This window comes from Pristis pectinata, chromosome 25 (assembly GCF_009764475.1).
Source record: "Pristis pectinata isolate sPriPec2 chromosome 25, sPriPec2.1.pri, whole genome shotgun sequence".
In the NCBI taxonomy this organism is placed as follows: domain Eukaryota; kingdom Metazoa; phylum Chordata; class Chondrichthyes; order Rhinopristiformes; family Pristidae; genus Pristis; species Pristis pectinata.
The window spans coordinates 2,206,885-2,226,899 of NC_067429.1; the positions used below are offsets into that span (position 1 = coordinate 2,206,885).

At 44.8% G+C, this 20,015-nt stretch overlaps 1 protein-coding gene across 1 annotated transcript in view; it reads left to right on the plus strand.

The window, feature by feature from the left end:
• odad4 (outer dynein arm docking complex subunit 4) overlaps window positions 1–20,015 on the plus strand; it is a 53,498-nt gene that overhangs the window by 3,821 nt on the left and 29,662 nt on the right. Inside the window, exons 2-9 of the mRNA XM_052038732.1 lie at window positions 4,079–4,210; window positions 8,212–8,365; window positions 8,973–9,034; window positions 10,071–10,242; window positions 12,481–12,699; window positions 14,097–14,304; window positions 15,826–15,912; window positions 19,608–19,804. Coding sequence (XP_051894692.1) covers window positions 4,079–4,210; window positions 8,212–8,365; window positions 8,973–9,034; window positions 10,071–10,242; window positions 12,481–12,699; window positions 14,097–14,304; window positions 15,826–15,912; window positions 19,608–19,804 — 1,231 coding nt within the window. The remainder of the gene's footprint in view (window positions 1–4,078; window positions 4,211–8,211; window positions 8,366–8,972; window positions 9,035–10,070; window positions 10,243–12,480; window positions 12,700–14,096; window positions 14,305–15,825; window positions 15,913–19,607; window positions 19,805–20,015) is intronic.

The window sequence follows — 20,015 nt, forward strand, 5'->3', positions numbered from 1 at the left end:
AGTGGACAGCCAGCGCCTCTTTCCCAGGGCACCAATGCTCAATACAGGAGGACATGGTTTTAAAGTAATGGGTGGGAAGTTCAAGGGAGATATCAGAGGAAGGTTTTTTACCCAGAGAGTGGTTGGGGCATGGAATGTGCTGCCTGGGGTGGTGGTGGAGGCAGGTATATGGGTCAAATTCAAGAGGTTACTAGATAAGCATATGGAAGAATTTAAAATAGATGGATATGTGGGAGGAAGGGGTTAGATAGTCTTAGGCGAGGTTTAAAGGTCAGCACAACATTGTGGGCTGAAGGGCCTGTATTGTGCTGTACTGTTCTATGTTCTATGCATCAGGACACCCAGATCCTTTTGCAAGCTGTCACCAGTTAGATACTGTGCTTCTATTTTTTTCCCTACCAAAATGGACAATTTCATATTTCCCTACATTATACTCCATTTGCCAGAGCCTTGCCCACTTATTTAATCCATCTACATCCCTTATGGCATCCTCACAACTTAATCATTGTATCATCAGAAATTTAGCAACCATACCTTTGATGCCTTTAGCCAAGCCATTGCAGGTAAATTATAAAATGCTGAAATTCCAGCACTTATCCTGTGGCATTCCACTTGTTACATCTTGGCAACCATAAAAAGATCCATAATGTCTACCCTTTTATTTTATTGTCCACAATAATCTTTATAGCAACTTTTCAAAAATCTTCTGAACAGTACATCCGTTCGTTCTTCTTTAACCATAGCACATGTTATGACTTCAAAGGATTAACATTGGTCAAACATGATATCCCTTTTACAACCATGCCGACTTTGAATGTTTCTAAGTACCCTCCTGTAACATATTTAATAATTGCTTCTTGCAGTTTTCCTATGACAGATGTAAGCTAACTGGTATGTCGTTTCCTGTTTTTTGTTTCCTGCCTTTATTGAATAAAGAAGTTATATTTGCTATTTTTCCGATCTAATGAATCCTTCTCCATAACTAGGGGATTTTGGAAACTAGCAGGTCTAGTATAGCCCACTCTTATATCAGGCCTTGTTGAGATACAATACCACCTGAGATAGCGCTGTATTGTGGATTGGTTTGGTCTCCTCACCTGGAATAAAGATACAGGTGCCATTGAAGATGACAAAGATTCACAAGGCTTTTTTAAGGGAGTGGCAGGTTTGCATGAGTTTAGAAGAATGAAAGATCTTATTGAAACACAAAAAGTTCTTTGGGGGCTCAAACGCCTGGATGCAGGGAAGGTATTTCCCTTTACTGAGGAATCTAGTTCAAGTTCATTGCCATAGGCATACATACCTGGGGTATAAGATGCCATGAGAAAGGCATTTATCACCGTTCATTCTGAGACTGTGAATGAGGAGTCACAGTCTGAGAGCAAGTTGTAGCATTTATGACTGAGATGAGAAATTTCTTCATTCAGAGGATGGCAAACCTTTGGAATTCTCTTCTCTGGGGGCAATGGAGGCTCAGTTATTGAGTGCATTCAAAGCAGAGCTTGATAGATTTATGGATGTTACTGGAATGAAGCGACATGGGGATGGTGCTAGTTTTGTGATAGAAGAGCCAAGATCTTGACTGGCGGAGGAGTCTCAAAGGGCCAGATCGGCACCTCCTGCTCCGACTTGGTGTCTCCTTATTCAGATGTGACACCTAAGTCACAGAAAACCATAGAAACTGCAGCACCAAAGGTGGCCACTCTGGTTGGAAAAGTGTTTTTGAAATAAACTCCATTTTCCAGCTCCCAGTTCACAGGCACTGCAGGTGCTTATTCAGGCTCTGACAGGTTTCTGCCTCCACCTTTCAGGCAGTGAGGTCCAGGCACCCACAATTCTTCTCTCATGCTTCTGCCTGTCACCTAACATCCACTGCTGGAGGAAATATGCCTGTTCACCTTCCATAATTACAGGCCCTCCCCAGGTTAAGAACACCCAACTAATGGACAGCCTGTACATTTGAAGGAGTGTTTGGGAGATCGGTGGGATGGATTTGCTGCAGGGCTGCAGGCATCTTCTGTTGGGTGGGAATGGGGCATTTCCATGTGCCTTCTCTCCCCACCACGCCACCGCCACCCTCCACCCTTCCGAGCCGCAACAACTGAGCCACGCAGAGCTGGGAGCACTGAGCGGATTCACTCACTCACTTGCTGAGTCAATGAGGCCGGCTGAATTTAAGAAATGTTTGGGTCATGAATAGTTCTGAGGAATGGAACCCTGCTACAGTTCTAGCATTACCTCCCTGCAGAAAACAAAGATAATGATTGTTTCAGCGACTGGGAAACTGTTCATGATGGGCTTCCCTAGGGCTAAGTGACAGATCGCTTGTTGTTTGTTTTATACTTCATTGATTTAGATCTAAATGTGTGACTAAGTATATGGATGACACAAAAATTGGTCACATGTTGATAATGAGGAAAAATTATTGTAGATTGCAGAGAATATTGATGGAATGATTAAATAGATAGAAAAACAGCAACTGATTTTAATCCAGAGAATTGTGAAGCAATGCATTTGGACAAGTTAACAAACCAAGAGAACACTTGATAAATGGTCGGATGCCAGGAAATGTAGAGTAACAGAGGGACTCAGGTGTGCATCCACAGATCCCTGAAGATATCAGAGCAGGAAGACAGGTAGTTACAGACACATAAACTGCTTTCCTCTAAGGGCCAAGGTATAGGTACCAAGATTAGGGACTGGGGTGACACAGTGATGCAAAAGCTGTTGCCTCACAGTTCCAGTGACCCAGGTTTGATCCTGATCATGGGTGCTATCTGTATGGAGTTTGCATGGTCTCCCATGACTGTGTGAGTTTCCTCCCATCTTCTAAAGCCATGCTAGTAGTTTAATTGGCCGCTGTAAATTACCCCTAGTATAGGTAAGTGGCAAAAAAAATCAAAAGGCAGTTGATGGACATGTGAGAAAGAATGAGTGGGAGAATGGGACCAATGAAGTAGCTCTGCTGGGAGTCAGCATTGACCCGATGGGATGAATGGCCTCCTTTTGTGCTATACTAAGTAAATAAGTAACTGTAAAATACATTAATTAGACTGTGACTGGACTGAGAAAGCGATACACAAAGGATGTAAATGTGCTGATAGCAGCTTCAGAGGGAATTTATGTGGATGCTGCCAGAGATGCGTAGGTTTTATAGTTAGGAAGATTAGTTAGGCAGAGGTTATTTCCTTCAGATTTCGTCAGGATGTGTATAATTATGTAATTAAAGGAAGGTGAACAGGCATGTTTCCCTCAGCAAAATGATCAGAAGGAAACATAGATTTAAGGTGATCAGAGGGAATTTGAGGAAATGCATCTTCACCTATGGTATGGTTAGCCAGTTTTGGAGCCAATTTTCTGTGATCCCATAGTCTTTTACTGTTGTAGTCAACACACCATGGATTACGTCAAATGTTGTCCCCTCATCCACCTCCTTGTTACCTCCTCAAAATATTCAGCTTTTAGGCAGGTGTGACCTTCCCCGAACAAGTTCATGTCCTTCATTAGTTCGGGGCTCCGAATTGATGATTTACATCATCCCTCAGAAGTTTACAATAATTTGACAAATATTAAGCTGACCAGTGGTTTCTCTCTTTCTCCTCCTTTAGACAAAGGTTTCTAATGAACCATATTAGAAACCTTTCAACTTCAGTTCCCTGGCACCATCCTCCAGCCAAGAGGATTGGAAAACGATGATTATTTCATCCCTTGTTTCCTTTGAAAAACTTTGAAAGAAATGGAACTTCATGATGAGTAGTTTGTAAGGACAAAGGGGGTCTGTGGCTTTTTTGCTCTAAAGAAGAGTGAAGATGCCAGACTTGGAATGGGATGTGAAAGAGAGAATCATTGTAGCACAGTTGTTCACGTTCTGGCAGAACTTGTTGAGTAGTGTAGAGGGGTGTTTTATCTGTTCTCTCCCGTACCTGCAGTGGGTGTGTGTACTGGAATGGTGTAGAGGGACATGGAATTTATTCCCTCTACACTTTCCCTCCAATGCAGTTAACTCTCATCCTAATTAAAGCAAAGAAACTCATTGAGCAGTGGGCTGGATGAATTTTTGTTGAAACTTCCATTGCAGGCTCTTCAACAAGAACCAAAGAACAAGGATTGTCTGGTTGCTCGTTCACGATGCTACCTCTTACTGGGGAACACCACTGCTGCTCTGAATGATGCCGAGGCTTCCCAGATGGGGAATAAAGACTTCCACAAGGTAACTGCAGTAGAACAAATCATTCAGTGGATTTATTCTTGAGGTTTTCTTTCCTTTGTCGCTGTGCCTGAAGATCCAGGCTGTGTGATTCCTGATGGTGGGTATCATTGACTAATCAATCATAAGACAGCTCAACCCTGTGCTGACCAGACCTCCACATAAGCAAACCACAGAGATGGCACTGTGGTCTCATCACTGACTCAACAGCACAGAAGGAGGCCATTCAGCCCATCATGCCTGTGCCGGGTTTCTACCAGAGCAACTTTAATCCCACCCAGCGGTCCTTTCTCTGCGTGGAATCTTGGATCCTTTTAAACAGGTGAATGAGAATTTGGTTTACTGTCTCACTTCCTTACATAAGTTCTCCCTCAATCCTACACCAAATCCCCAGCCCACATTAGCTCGTAGATTCCTGAGAGGTGCAAACTGCTCCCCCAACAAAATCATAAGTCTCATCCCACAACTTCCCTACTCTCCCAGCCCCAGTCCCTCACTGAGAATACATTTGAAGACAATGTCTATCAGGGAGCTCTTGTCCACTTTACAATCTGGTTTGGCTAAAGCAAATATTTGCTCATCTATTAGTCTAAGGGAAGGTAATTTGCTTAAACATAACCTGCCCAGAATTCTATTCCATTCACAATTCAAGCATGTTCAAGAATTCACACATTCCAACTTCTTCCCCTCCGTCATCAGATTTCTGACCAGTCCATGAACCCTTGAACACCACCTCGTTATTCCTCTTCTGCACTATTTATTTATTTTTATAACTTGTAGTAATTTTTATGCCTTTATGTCTTACACTGTACTGCGGCCGCAAAACAACAGATTTCACGACATATGCCTGATTCTGATTCTGGAGAGCATTCCTTCATAACCTGGGCCAATATCTGGGAATGCTGATCACCTCCATTGTTACCAGCCTGCAATGGGTCAGGAAGCTTCATCAGCTTCTAAAGGCCACCAAGGACGGCAATAATGACACTGTCAATGACTCGTTCACTGCAATGTTTGGACAGGCAGAGCTCACTCACAGCTCCACCATTGAATCAGAACATGGCTGAGCTGTAGCTCATGGCTAATTAGGTCCAAATCCATTGATAACAAAAATATATCAGTCTTGGTCTTGAAAACTACAAATGTCCATGCCCAGAGTTCCAGATTTCTGCTAGCATTTGTATGGAGAAGTGCTGCTGAATTTTTTTCCTTAAATGGCCTGGCTCTAATTATCGTTCTTCTTTCAACCAGAGGTAAGTTTTCAAGTATCTACCCTATTGTACCCTTCCAATAATTTCAACTTCTTGACCAGAACACCAGTTTTTGGATAATAGCCAGGTTTAAGGATTACAAGTCAGGTTTATTCAACCCGTTTACAGATCTTAACTCTCTAAGCCCCAGTATGACTCTCATATATCTGTAAGAAACTTCTCTTAGGCCAATATACCCTTCCCATAGCTGTGGTGCCTGAGAGTGTTCACACCAGGTGACCCAGATTTAGTTAAGATAAGATATCTTAATTAGTCACATGTACATCAAAACACACAGTGAAATGCATCTTTTGCGTAGAGTGTTCTGGGGGCAGCCTGCAAGTTTCGCCACGCTTCTGGCGCCAACATAACATGCCCACAACTTCCTAATTCTTTGGAATGTGGGAGGAAACCGGAGCACACAGAGGAAACCCATGCAGACACGGGGAGAATGTACAAACTCCTTACAGACAGTGGCCAGGATTGGAGGAGAGTTAAGAAAAATACTTTTCACCTAGCAGTGATAGACCTCTGGCACTCACTCCCGAAAAGGACAGTGGAGGTAGAAATCCTCACTGGATATATCAAATGGGTGGGTGCTTGAAATACCATAGCCTACAATAACATCCATTTCTGTAATTATGTGGCTTGACCAAGGCTTCAAATAAATGTCACACTCTCAGCTTTGAATTCCAGCCACCTTGAGACCAACTTTCCATGATCCTTTTTGATCGCATTGGTACCTGTCCACCCCTGCCTGAAATTCCACATCTTGTCGCTCCAATGCAGTTCCTAATTTCTCATCATTTATTTTTTTTGGGTCCAAAGTGATGATCTCACCCTTGGCTCAGTAAATCTCCATCTGCCGTAAGTTTGTCTTCTCACTTAATATACCCATATCTCCTTGGAATATTTGCTTAATTTACTATCCCTCAATTTTAGTGTCCCCTGCAATTAGAATATTCCTCCATTCAGTTTGTTAAAGATCACCAACATGAATTTATTTTAAAGTAATATGTATAAGTTAACAGAAGGATTGGAGTTATTTGACATACTACACTATAAATTAGTCCTACTCGAAGTGTACCAGGATATTCCTGACCAAAAGGCGCCATAGAATCATAGAATTATAGAAACATACAGCATCGAAATAGGCCCTTTCATGATGACTGTGATGCCCATTTGCCTGCATTAGGTCCCAAACCCTCTGTGCCTTTTCTGTCCAAGTACCTGTCCAAATGCATTTTAAGTGTTAGAACCATAGAAAAACTACAGCACAGAAAACAGGCCATTCGGCCCTTCTAGTCTGTGCCGAAACATTATTCAGTTAGTCCCATTTACCTGCCCCCAGCCCATACCCCTCCAGACCTCTCTCATCCATGTATCTGTCCAATTTATTCTTAAAAGTTAAGAGCGAGCCCGCATTTACCACATCAGATGGCAGCCCGTTCCACACTCCCACCACTCTTTGAGTGAAGAAGTTCCCTCTAATGTTCCCCCTAAACCTTTCCCCTTTCACCCTAAAGCCATGTCCTCTCGTACTTACCTCTCCTAATCTAGGTGGAAAGAGCCTACTCGCATTAACCCTGTCTATGCCCCTCATCATTTTATAAACCTCTATCATATCTCCCCTCATTCTTCTCCGCTCCAAGGAATAAAGTCCTAACATGCTCAATCTTTCCTTATAACTCAACTCCTGAAGACCTGGCAACATTCTTATAAATCTCCTCTGCACTTTTTCAATCTTGCTGACATCCTGTTGTATCTGCTTCCACCATTTCCTCTGGCAGCTCATTCCAGATAATCACCACTCTCTGTGGGAAAAACTTCAGAACTTTAAAGTTCTCCGCTCTCACCTTAAACCTGTGCCCTCGAGACTTCCCTTTCAATTTAACCAGTTTGTTGGTCTGAAGTTTTCTTTTATACAAACAACCTTTCTCTTCTCATTTTGGCCCCATAAACATTGCAGCAGTTGTGCTGGATGTAACTTGTCATTGCCAGTGCCATTGACTTGGAGTTGTCCATATCCACATGCTTGTCATTGGATGTGAAATATTTGAAGCAGGAACTCTGTCTGACTTAAAGGTGGGAAGTCTGTGGATCAAAGGCCAAGATCAATGGGTCATCACTCTTAGTACCTTGTTTCATGTGAGATTCTTTGGTTCAGACCAGATTTCAAGTACAGGATGGCTCAGGCTTAAACTCTGGATTTTGAAAGGAGCTCAGTGGAGGCACACTTAAAGTTGGCAACAGTTTGATGAAGGAGAATTAAACCCATGACTCTCCCCATGGTGAACAATATTATTATTGTGCATTGTGCCGTATGCTAGCAACATAAAGTGTTATCATAGAATGATGTTAACACAGAAGATAGGAAGATTCAGGAACCCGTGCCAACTCTCTGAAAGACCAACACAACTAATCAACCTCTTTGGTTTTCCCCTATGGGCCTGCAATTTTTTTTTACTTTCGAACATTGAACCTATTTCCTTTGAAAGCCTTGTTATAATCTCAACCACACTATCAGGCAGTGCATTCTAGGACCTAACTACTCACTGCATTAAAAAAAAATGACACCTCACGTTGGCTTTGCTTCCTTTGTTATTCACTCCAAGATATGCCCTCTGGTTAAAGTTTAAAGCCAAAAACCATTGAAATAATAAAAGATTCCACAGATTATCACAAATATTAATGCTACTGGCAACTTTTAAAATAATGAAGTGTGATTTCAATCTATATTTTTCTGCTTTTTAGGGGCTTTATCGAAAGGCCGAGAGCCTGTATGCGAAGGGTGAGTTTGAGCTTGCTTTGATGTTCTATCATCGAGGGCATAAACTCCGCCCAGATGACCACACGTTCCGGCTGGGAATCCAAAAGGCCCGAGAGGCTATTGACAACTCTGTTGGAAGTAAGTATGTGCATTGTCTTTTCTCGCGCTCTCTCACTCTCTGAGTCCTGAGGCAGGATTGAAGTTAGGTATTGGGCCTCAGGGTTCCCTGAGCAGCCCTGCTCACTCCACCCAGTGCCAGGAAACCTCCCTCCTTATCTCCTTCAGTTGTTCCTCAATAGCAATAGCTTAAAACTCCTCCAGCGCTCCTCATACCCAGCCAGGCAACTCCAGAGACACAGTTTGGGGCTGAAACAGGAGGGAACTTAGCAGCTTAAAAAGAAGTAAATAGATAGAATCTAGGGGAGGCCTTGGGGCAGTGAAAATGCCTGGGCTTTGAAAGCGATGAGGGGTGTGTGAGTTCTGCATGGCATGGGGAAGAAGAACCAGGGAGCTCCCTTGTGCTGTGATTGAGGGAAGAGAAGTTGGAGGGAGTTTGGTGGATGAAATGAGATGTGGCGTTAGGGTAATGCACAAGCACTCTGAGTTGTGTTTGAGCTGATTTCCATTCATCTGGTGCTGGGAGAGTAAACTTGGAGAACCAAATGGGATCTGCTCAGAGTTGCTTCCTGACTTCTGTAGTTGCTGTTAATGAGGCCACTAACTCATTTAATGATTGTTCACATAGGTCCTTCCTCAGTGAGGCTTGAAACTAAAGGTGACCTGTCCTTCTTCTACAGACGGGAGGAGGTGAGTTGCTTCATTAAAGCTTCAGTGGGTTGAACATCTTACCTAGTTGTTGAAATTGAAGCAGGGAAAGAATAAAACCAGACCACTGGACATTGACCTTGGCTCTGAATTGACCTTGACTTAGCATAAGTTGCTCCCAGCCTCATCAGCCTAACGTAGTCTTCCATTAAACATCCGGGGACTGGTGTGCAAATTGGGAACACTGTACCTACCTAGTCATGCAACAGGCTGATGTAGCCATCTGCACAGAATGATAACTTACAAACTACCAGATTCCTCAGTATGCCTGTTTGCCTTGTCCCACTAGCAGGACAGATCCACTGGAGGGACAGTAGAGTGGTATTCAGGGTGAAGAGAACAGCCCTGGGAGTCTTCAGCATCAATGCCATTAAATTTCATGGCCCATTGTGGGCTAGGGAAAATCCTCCTGAATCAGTGCTCTTCTGATGTTGACCAATGCTTGGAAGAAGCACTGAAAGAAGAAATAGAATGTCTTCTGGGTGGTGGACTTCAGTGTCTATCACCAAAGGAGGCTTGGCACAGCACCACTGGAAGACCTGGTTTAGTCCTAAAGGACATAGTTACCAGACTGGTAGTGAGAGAACCAATATGAAGGATAAACTTACCTGCCCTCATTCTGACCAATCGATCTGTGGCAGTGGCATCTGTCCACGGTAGCAGAATGAACACGTGAATTAGGAGCAGGAGAAGGCCACTTGGCAGCCCGCAAGTGTCGTCACATTTCCGACGCCAACATAGCATGCCCACAACTTCCTAACCTGTACATCTTTGGAATGTGGGAGGAAACCCACGCAGACACGGGGAGAACGTACAAACTTCTTACAGACAGCAGCCGGAATTGAACCCGGGTCACTGGCGCTGTAATAGCGTTACATGAGTACATCAAAGTCATACAAAAGGAAAATGAAACAGAATGCAGGATATAGTGTCAGTTACAGAGAAAGTGCAGTGCAGGTAGACGAGTATTGTTCTCTCCTGTCCCTGGAACTGACCTCACTTTCCATTTCTCACCAAGAAAGCGGCACCAAAAACGAAATCTCAGCTGCGCCGACAGAAACTAAACCTGAAACAACAGCAGCAAAAGAAACAGGAGCAGATGGAACCAAAGACCAACAAGACAGTGAGAGTGCTGTTGGGGGAGCTGTACCGAGACAAGGAGTATCTGGAGAAACTGCTGCTGGACAAGGGTAAGGTGCTGCTCATCACTCATCACTTGGTAAACTTGCTTCTGCAGCTGGGGCTGAGCAGAAAGGGGAGACAGGTCCTCCCCCAGGTTACAACAATGTTCCGTTCCTGAGAACTGTTCCTCAGGTTGGAAATGGAGCTGTGAACCAAGTCCCCACACAAGACAAGACCAGATATCTTTATTAGTCACATGTACATTGAAACACACAGTGAAATTCATCTTTTTGCGTAGTATGTTCTGGGGCAGTCCACAAGTGTCGCCACGCTTCTGGCGCCAACGTAGCACACCCACAACTTCCTAACCCGTACGTTTTTTGGAATGTGGGAGGAAACCGGAGCACCTGGAGGAAACCCACACAGACACTGGGAGAACGTATGAACACCTTACAGACTGTGGCCAGAATTGAACCCGGGTCGCTGGCGCTGTAATAGCGTTACACTAACCGCTACACTATCGTGCCTGCCCTTAGGAATAGTAAAGGGAAAAAATCACTGGTGGGAGTTGTCTATAGGCCACCGAATAATAACATTGCAGTGGCACAGGCAATAAACCAAGAAATAGATGTAGCAGAGGATGCGGAGAGTCTACAGAGAGATATCGATAGGTTAGAAGATGCCTGCAGACTGCAAATCCCATCCCACTGATCTCCCAAACGCTCAGTTGTGTGCACAGGCTGTACATTGGTCGGGTGTTTGTCAGCTGGAGAGGACTTGTTGTAAAACTGAGAGTTAGTCCACTTGGATTCGTCACTTGTCCCGATTCAGAGAGGAACCACTTAAGAGTGTAATCCAAGCACAAGGGAGTGCCAGCCTGTTATCACATTGGGTTGCTTGTCTTCACCACTTCCCCCAAAGCACTGACAAGGTGGAGTTAGAAGGTGTGCTGATTCTCTGTCCCGCCAATCAAAATCAAGTTGATTTCCTGGGTTTCTGCTTCCCCTCTTCCACTGTTGTCTTGGATGCTTGTGTTGTTACATCTTCCGAGCAACCATGTGTGACTGGAGAGTTAATGGTATGGACCGATCCTGCCTTTACCCCTGAGATCTCAGCAGAGATGGGGATGTGGGGGGGAGCATGTGTCATGGGGGGAGCAGGCTGAACCTTCCCCACTGCCCACAAGGTGCTGAGCTAAATTTAAACCACCTGTGATGCTGCCTAACACTGGCTCACTCCCTAATACCTGACCCAGAGAGGGGTCCATTCATTGTGTGTGGGCCAAACCTCTGAGAGCCGGGCCCATGTTCGACACTGTCAAACATGGCTGCTGTCTGTGAGGAGTTTGTACGTTCTCCCCGTGTCTGTGTGGGTTTCCTCCGGGTGCTCCGGTTTCCTCCCACATTCCAAAAACGTACAGGTTAGGAAGTTGTGGGCATGCTACGTTGGCGCTGGAAGCATGGCAACACTTGCGGGCTGCCCCCAGAACACTCTATGCAAAAGATGTACTTCACTGTGTATTTCAATGTACATGTGACTAATAAAGAAATCTTATCTTAAGTGAAATATCTCGTCTTGGAGGATTGTGAATCTTTGGAATTCTTTACCACAGAGGATTTTGGGTGTTCATAAAAGCACAAGAAAATAAGATCAGGAGGAGGCCACTCGACCCCTCAAGCCTACTCTGCCATTCAATATGATCATGGCTGATCTACCCCAGGCCTCAACCTCTTCTGTGCCAGTTCCCATAGCCCTCAATTCCCTGATCTCCCAAAATTTTTCCGCTTCCTCTTTAAATGGTTCCAGTGATCAAGCCTGCACAACCCTCCAGAGTAGAGAACTCTGGGGATTCACTACTCACTGCCAGAAGAAGTTCTTACACACTTCAGTTTTGTATGATCATCCCTGTAACTGTGTCCCCTCATTTGAGCTTCTCCCACTAGTGGAAACATCTGACATCTATTTTGTGAAGCTCCCTCACAATCTTGTATGTTTCAACAAGATCACCCCTCATGCTTCTGAACAAAAAATACAGATTTAATTTCTTTAGCTGCTTGTGATGGGACAGTACAGTCACCGAGTGTAATCATTGCTAAGACTGATACATTTTTGTGCTCTGAGCATATTGAGCATTGGATCAGCCCCAATCATTCTGAGGGGTAGGTTGAGCTGGGCTAGAAGAGTCAGAAGATCTCCTGCTCACATTTCTCCCATTCTTATGTGAAGTACCTTGTGGTGTTTTTAAAGGTGCTTTATTAGAACATGTTGTGAGATATTTCCTATTTCCATCTGTGTGATGAATCCAGAACTGATGAAGACAAGCACAGAGTCTGGAGGAACAATACAGGATCTGATCATGAGCGGAATCTCATTCCTTGACACGCGGACCGAGTTCTGGAGGCAGCAGAAGCCGATCTTTGCCCGGGAGCGTGAGAAGAGATTAAAGGAACAGAGCTGGAAAAGCCACAGGGTGCAGACAGAGGAAACTGTTTATGTCCTCAAGAAGATGCTGGCTATCGACGCTTGTATGTGAAACTGGGGATCACTCGAGGGTCGGTCAGGGTCAAACACAGCCACCCCCAAACCAAAGCACACTCAAACTGCAAAATATCTGACCAGCAGTTGTTCTGGGCCAACACTTTCTGCTCTGCACAACAGAACATCTCCTGGGACAGGCACCATGGTCAGTCGCAGTGCAGAAAGTGAAGGTCTCATCGCCCATCTCTCCCAAAACAAGGACAGTACAGGCTAGAGATAGAAAATCTCCCTCTGCATTGTCCCATCACACTCCCAAGGCAGGAGCATCCTGGGTTAGACACAGAGTAAAGCTCCCTCTGCATTGTCCCATCACACCCTCCCAAGGCAGGAACAGCATAGACAGCTACATAGTAAGTTTCAAACTACACTATCCTATCATGCACTCCCAAGGAAGGGCCACCACAGTTATATACTAATTAACTCTCTCTCTACATCACACACTCCCAAGGCAGGGACAGTAATAGTTAGTTACCTCTGCACCGTCTCATCAGTATAGGGAAATTTGCTATCGATATTGGTTTACTATTTTCACCTGTTCCGAGATGCAGTGAAAAACTTTGTGTGCCATCCAGACAGATCATTCCATACATAAGTACATTGAGGCAGTAAAAAGAAAACAGAATGCTGAATATAATGCTACAGTTACAGAGTAAGTGCAGTGCAGGCAGACAATAAAGTGTGAGGCCATGACAAGTTAGACTGGGAGATAAAGAATTCATCTTTAGTGTATGAGACGTCCATTCAAGAGTCTGATAACAGGAGGATAGAAGCTGTCCTTGAGTCTGGTGGTACGTGCTTTCAAGCTTTTGTATCTTCTTCCTTACAGGAAAGGAGAGAAGAGAGAATGATCGGGGTGGGTGGGGTCCTTGATTATGTTGGCTGCTTTCCTGAGGAAGCAGGAAGTGTAGACAGATTCAATGGAGGAGAGGCTGGTTTGCGTGATAGATCGGGCTGCCTTCACAACTCTCTGCAGTTTCTTGCGATCTTGGGTAGAGCAGTTGTCATACCAAGCCGTGATGCCCAGGAGAGTATTGATAGATATAAAGTTCTCTCTCTACTGCCCCCCAACAATGTGCTTCAGCCCTGAACCAGCCTGCTCCTCTCACCCTCTCTGCACCAACTTTGGTAAACTGCACCCATGACTTTCATCCCACGAACCTGTCTGTTGTTCCGTTTCCATCTCCTCTCACCCAACGGGCACACTCTGCAACAGTGACGTACATCAGGTTGTATTCACCATGATCAGCTCCGTGCTGATAATTGCAAGAGGCATTGAGTAACTTCAGGGGGAGTCACAGTGATGAAGGGTTAAGGCAGGGGGCGAAGGGTTAATGCAGAGCATGTGCTGTAAGCTGGGACTCACCTTTGTTTCCTCTTTGCTCAGTGTTTGCTGACGGCCTTGCTGAAGAGTGCAAGCAAATGGCCACCGACCTGATGAACACGTTGAAAGGATGGACAGAAAGAGAGGTTCCCAACAAGGCGGAGTTCCTCGGCCATCTGCACAACACCGTCGGGAATGCCCTGGTTGAGCTAGGAAACGTGGAAGCTGCTCTGAAAAGTTATGAGAAAGATCTGCGCATTTCAAGGAAGCTGTGAGTGATCTTCCGATCTGTCTGCCGCATGGCTTTAGAGTCCTGGCGCTGCGCTTGTTGAACCAGGGAAAGCCAAGGGCATCCCACTGCGCCTGCCAATGTCCTCACTGAGGCAAGCTGGGCCTGGGTAGGGCAATGGTACCTCAGTGTCCCTCTGTTGCTGGTTGATGAGTGGGTAGTACAGGGAGTTGATGAATAATCAGCTGCTATTGTTTGCCTACAGTGGATTCTGGTGTGAAGTGTCCCCTGTGAACCATGGGTGAGGTTGGGTTAAAATCACGATCTACACCCTGTGCACTAGACTGAGGCGGGATGGTCCTAATGTCTGTGGCACGGTAGTGTAGTAGTTAGCGTAACGCTATTACAGCGCCAGTGACCCAGGTTCAATTCAGGCTGCTGTCTGTAAAGAGTTTGTACATTCTCCCGTGTCTGCGTGGGTTTCTTCCGGGTGCTCCGGTTTCCTCCCACATTCCAAGACGTACGGGTTAGGAAGTTGTGGGCATGCTATGTTGGCGCCAGAAGCATGGCGAAACTTGCGGGCTGCCCCCAGAACACTCTACGCAAAAGATGCATTTCACTGCGTGTTTCGATGTACTTGTGACTAATAAAGAAACCTTATCTTGCCTTCAGCTGATGATTAAGGGGAAAAGTCTGAACAGACAGAAAATGCCTGTTTCAACTCTCTCTCTGACCCCCTACCCCGTCCTGTCTCTGCCATCCTCCTGCAACTCCATAGCCCTCTGTGATCTCAAGGCTCCTTTAATTCTAGCACCTTGCCATTTAGTTGGCCCTGCACTTGGAGCTGAGTCAACTACAAGCTCTGGACCCCCTATCTCTCTGACTACAATTTAGTCCTCTGATGTAACCAGAGGTAGCTCAGGGTTGATGTTGCCTGATTGGTGCATGAGGACGTTATACTACTGAGAGTTGTTTCTCGGGATTTGAGGAGATACAGTGCAGAAACAGGCCCTTTGGCCCAATCAGGTCCATGCTGACACCAAGCACCCATTTGCACTGATCCTACCCAACCCATTTTATTCTCCCCACATTCTCATCACTCCCCCAGCTTCTACCACCCACCCACACGCTTGGGGCAATTTACTGCAGCCAATTAATCTACCAACCTGCTCATTTTTAGGATGTGGGAGAAAACCAGAGCACCCAGAGGAATCCCACATGGTCACAGGGACAATGTGCAAACTCCACACAAGCAGCACCCAAGGTCAGGATTGAACGTGGGTCTCTGCTGTTGTAGTGAGACAGCGGCTCTGCCAGCTGCACCACTGTGTCACTCAGCGAACATAAATGGAGTCCATTGTTAATGTTGCACGGTGAGCGCTGTGTCTGGAGGGGCCAAGTCATGAGAACCCGAGGGTCACAATGTCGTGTGACCCTTTGCCTCTCCCGAACCTGAGTGTGGAGTTCCAACCTGGCAACCAATCTGCACAATGGCACAGAGAAAACTAACTTTAGAACGGTATCAAAAAGAAAACCTCATTGTCTCTCTTAAACTGCAAACAGTGATAACCCAGAAGGAATATCAAGGGCCCTGGACAACATGGGCAGAATCTACGCAAGGATTGGTGAATTTGAAAAGGCGGCGGAGGTGTAAGTATGATACACGGTGCAGAGGTTTCCCCAGGAGCTGTGGAGTAGGTTCCTTCATCCCCTTGACTGCAGGCAGTGTATCCTAGTTGAAAAATATTTGGTAATTTGAAGAAATATTTCAAAATTCTCATCAAAGTGTCAGTCCATTGAGAATTAAAAGCTTTAGGAGAATCATGATTGATCTGTGGCTAACCAAGCAGGTCAGTATAGTTTGGTAAAACTCTGATAGTCTGGCACCAGATTGTTCAGAATTCCTAAAGGTTCGGCATCTGGTTTGGAATGTGAGTGGGGGAGTTGGGGGGGGGTGTGGGCGGTGTGTGTCTGGGGCTGAGGGCTGAACTGTGGGCCATGTATGTGGCCACAACTAGGCTTGGAGTCGGGGACAGCAGGGCTCAAGAATGTAGGTGGGTTCTGTACACTTGTGGTGCCCTTGTACACTTCCCACTCCTTTTGAGCTCACTAGAAACTTTATTATACAAACTGTGGAGCTTGTAACGAGTAAAATATAAGTGTGTTCAGTATTAATGGAGTAACTTCCAATAGTCCCAAAATCTACTGGTTTGGCACCACAAAAGTCTCAAAGATGCTGGATTATCAGAGTTTTACTGTAATAGGTTAAAAGAGGCTCACAATTTTACCAAGAACAGTAACCCTGAGAATGGAGAGAATGAAGTGACAAATGACTAAAAAGTAGATAGAGAAAAGGTAGATTAGGAGAGTAAATTAGCAAGGTACATAAAACAAAGTCCATTTTCCAACAAGTACAGTGAGTTCCCAGGTTACGACTGGGTTCTGCTCCTGAGAACTGTTTGTAAGTCCGAAACAGTGTGTGGGAGAGGATCACAGGAGCGGCTGAGATTGGAGAGCGAGCAGGCGTGGGAAGAGTGAGTGAGTGAGTCTGCTCAGTGCCCCCAGCTCTGTTCGGCTCTATCCAGCCCCCGATTGTTGCAGCTCGGGTGGGGGAGGTGTGGTGTGAAGGGGAGGTGGGGAGAGAAGGCACCTGGAAATGCCCCATTCCCATGTGTCAGAAGATGCCTGCAACACTGGCAAATCCATCCCCATCCCTCCCGCTGGTCTCCCCGTCCTGGGGAGGACCTGTACATCATAAGGAAGGGAACAGCCAAAATAAATGGTGGGTCACCAGAGACGATAGCAGGAGAAATTATAATAGGGAATAACAAACAGTTGAGGCATGAACTAAATACTTTGGAATTGAATCAAATATCTGTCCTCAGTATAGAAGGCACAATTAATCTAACAGGAATGAAGGGGAACTAAGATTGATGACAGGTGGTACCAGTGTCATCCAGTAAAATAGGTGGTGTCGGTGACAGTGCAGATGGTTCTCAGGATTTACAGGGGGATCTGGATCAGCGGGGTAAGTGGGCCGAGGAATGGCAAATGGAATTTAATCCGGATAAGTGTGAGGTGTTGCATTTTGGGAAGACAAATGAGTGAACGGTTAGGGTCCTGGGGAGGGTTGTAGAACAGAGGGATCCAGGAGTACAAGTACATGGTTCCGTGAAAGTGGCGTCACAGGTAGACGTGGTGGCTTTTGGCACTCTGGCCTTCATTAGTCAGGGCATTGGGTATGGAAGTTGGGATGTTATGTTGCAGTTATACAAGGTGCTGGTGAGGCTGCATTTGGAATACTGTTTTCGGTTTTAGAGGAAAGATGTCATTAAGCTGGAGAGAGAGCAGAGGAAATATGTGAGGATGTTGCCAGGATCTGAGGGACTGAGTTATAGAGAGAGGTTGAGCAGGTTGGGACTTTTTTCATTGGAGCGTAGGAGATTGAGGGGTGGTAAATTGGTAAATTGGTTTATTATTGTCACATGTACAGTGAAAAATTTGTCTTGCATACCGTTCATGCAGATCAATTCATTACAACAGTGCATTGAAGTAGTACAAGGTAAAGCAATAATATAGTACAGAATAAAGTGTTACAGCTACAGAGAAGGTTCAGTGCAGGTGCAAGGTCATAATGAGGTAGATTGTGAGGTCAAGAGTCCACCTTAATGTATCAGGGAACCGTTCAATAGTCTTATAATAGCTTTTAGAGGTGTATCAAATCATGAAGGGCATAGACATGAATGCACACAGTCATTTTCCCAGGGTTGGGGAATCAAGAACTAGAGGGCATAGGTTTAAGGTGAGAGGGGAGAGATTTAATAGGAAGCTGAGGGGCAACTTTTTCACCCAGAGGGTGGTCAGTATCTGGGATGAGCTGCCAGTGGAAATGGTTGAGGCAGGTACATTAACAGCATTTAAGAGATACTTGGACAGGTACATGGATAGGAAAAGTTTAGAAGGATATGGGCCAAATGCAGGCAAATGGGACTAGCTTAGATGGGAATCTTGGTCGGCATGGACTAGTTGGGCTGAAGGGCCCATTTCCGTGCTGTAGGACTCTGTGACTCTATGACAGCGAGGAGCTTAAAACCATTAATATCACTGAAAAGTACCAAAAAAAACTAAGGGGACTTAAATTGAAAAAGCTTAACTCAGTATCTGAAAGAGGTTGCTGCAGAGATTCTGGATGTATTAACAATGATCTTCCAAAGATCCCAGATTTTGGAACAGTCTCAGAGATTGAAAAATAACAAATGTGACACTGGTTCTACTTCATCAGACTGGTTAATTTATGGTCAGTAAGCTGCTGCAATCCACCATTAGGAACCTAATCACAGGTGCTCAGAGGATAAGTATACAATTAGACAGAGTCCACATGGTCCAACAAGAGAAATATAGATGAGAAAACTAACAGTTTTTTGAGTAAATAACAGAGTAAACAAGATGTGAAACCAGTGGATATGGGATACCTGGATTTTCATAAAGACATTTGATAAGGTAGAACACAAAAAGTTGTTTCATAAATTAAGGGCTGATAAGTTGAGGATAACCTATTAGCCAAAGAGAAGATCAGCGCAAGGTCAGAAAGTAGAGGGCAGAAGTAAAAAATTGCCTTTGCTTCAAGTGGGGTGAACAATTAGGACGGTAGATGTGAATTAATTACTTAGTTGCAAAGACAGAGTGTAACACATCCAACTTTCACTGATGACACAAAGCTGTAATGAAGATAGATGCACAAAAGGGTATGAGAGGGGATCTCATGGAGACATATAAGATTATGAGAAGAGGGACCAGAGTGCCTCAGGCCTTGGAGGGTCTGGAACCAGGACCATAGTCTCTGGGTAAGGGGTCAGCCATTCAGGACCAAGGCAAAGGGGTGTTTCTTCAGTCATTAAATGTTTCCCAAGGATGAGATCAGTAGATTTCTGGACTCTCAAGAAATCAAACCATATTCCAGGGTCTCATCGGGCACTTCGGAGGTGTTGTTACCCATTCCATCAAATTCTAACTTCTAAATAAAAATTGAAAAACTGCAGGTGCTGAAAATCTGAAATAAAAACAGAAAATGCTGGAAACACTCAGCAGGTCAGGCAGCGTCTGTGGAGAGAGAAACAGAGTTAATGTTTCAGGGCTTAGACCTTTAATTTTGAATCAGTCTTCTCTCTTTTCCAGTTCTGATGAACCTGAAATATTGACTCTTGTTTCTCTCTCCATAGACACTGCCTGACCCGCTGGGTGTTTCCAGCATTTTCTGTTTTATTTCTGATTTTTTAATGGTTACTTCTAAGAATTCCTTTTATTGGGGAATTCTAATTTACGTTTTATTTTTTGACTTTGCACAGTTGGTTAGAGAAGGAGCCACTGGCCAAATCCCATTTGGAACGTACTTGGCTCTTCCATGAGATTGGACGCTGTTACCTGGAGCTCAACAACAATGAAGGGGCTCGGAATTATGGCTTAAAATCCTTGGCGTCAGCAGAGAAAGCAGGAGATGAAGAGTGGAAAATGAACTCCAATGTGCTGGTGGCTCAGGCTGAATGTAAGGAGGTGCCGCAGGAATACGCTCCAAAGTTCTTCTCAAGTTCAAACCCATTCCAATCCTTCTAAATTTACCCAGTTTGGATCAATTCAAATGATAAAATTTCAATTCATTTCCCAAGCTGAACATTAAAAATAGGCCATATTGTTGGAGAAAATCCACCTGGGGAGCTGAAAATCCACCTTGGTTTACAAATCCCAAACTTATTTTT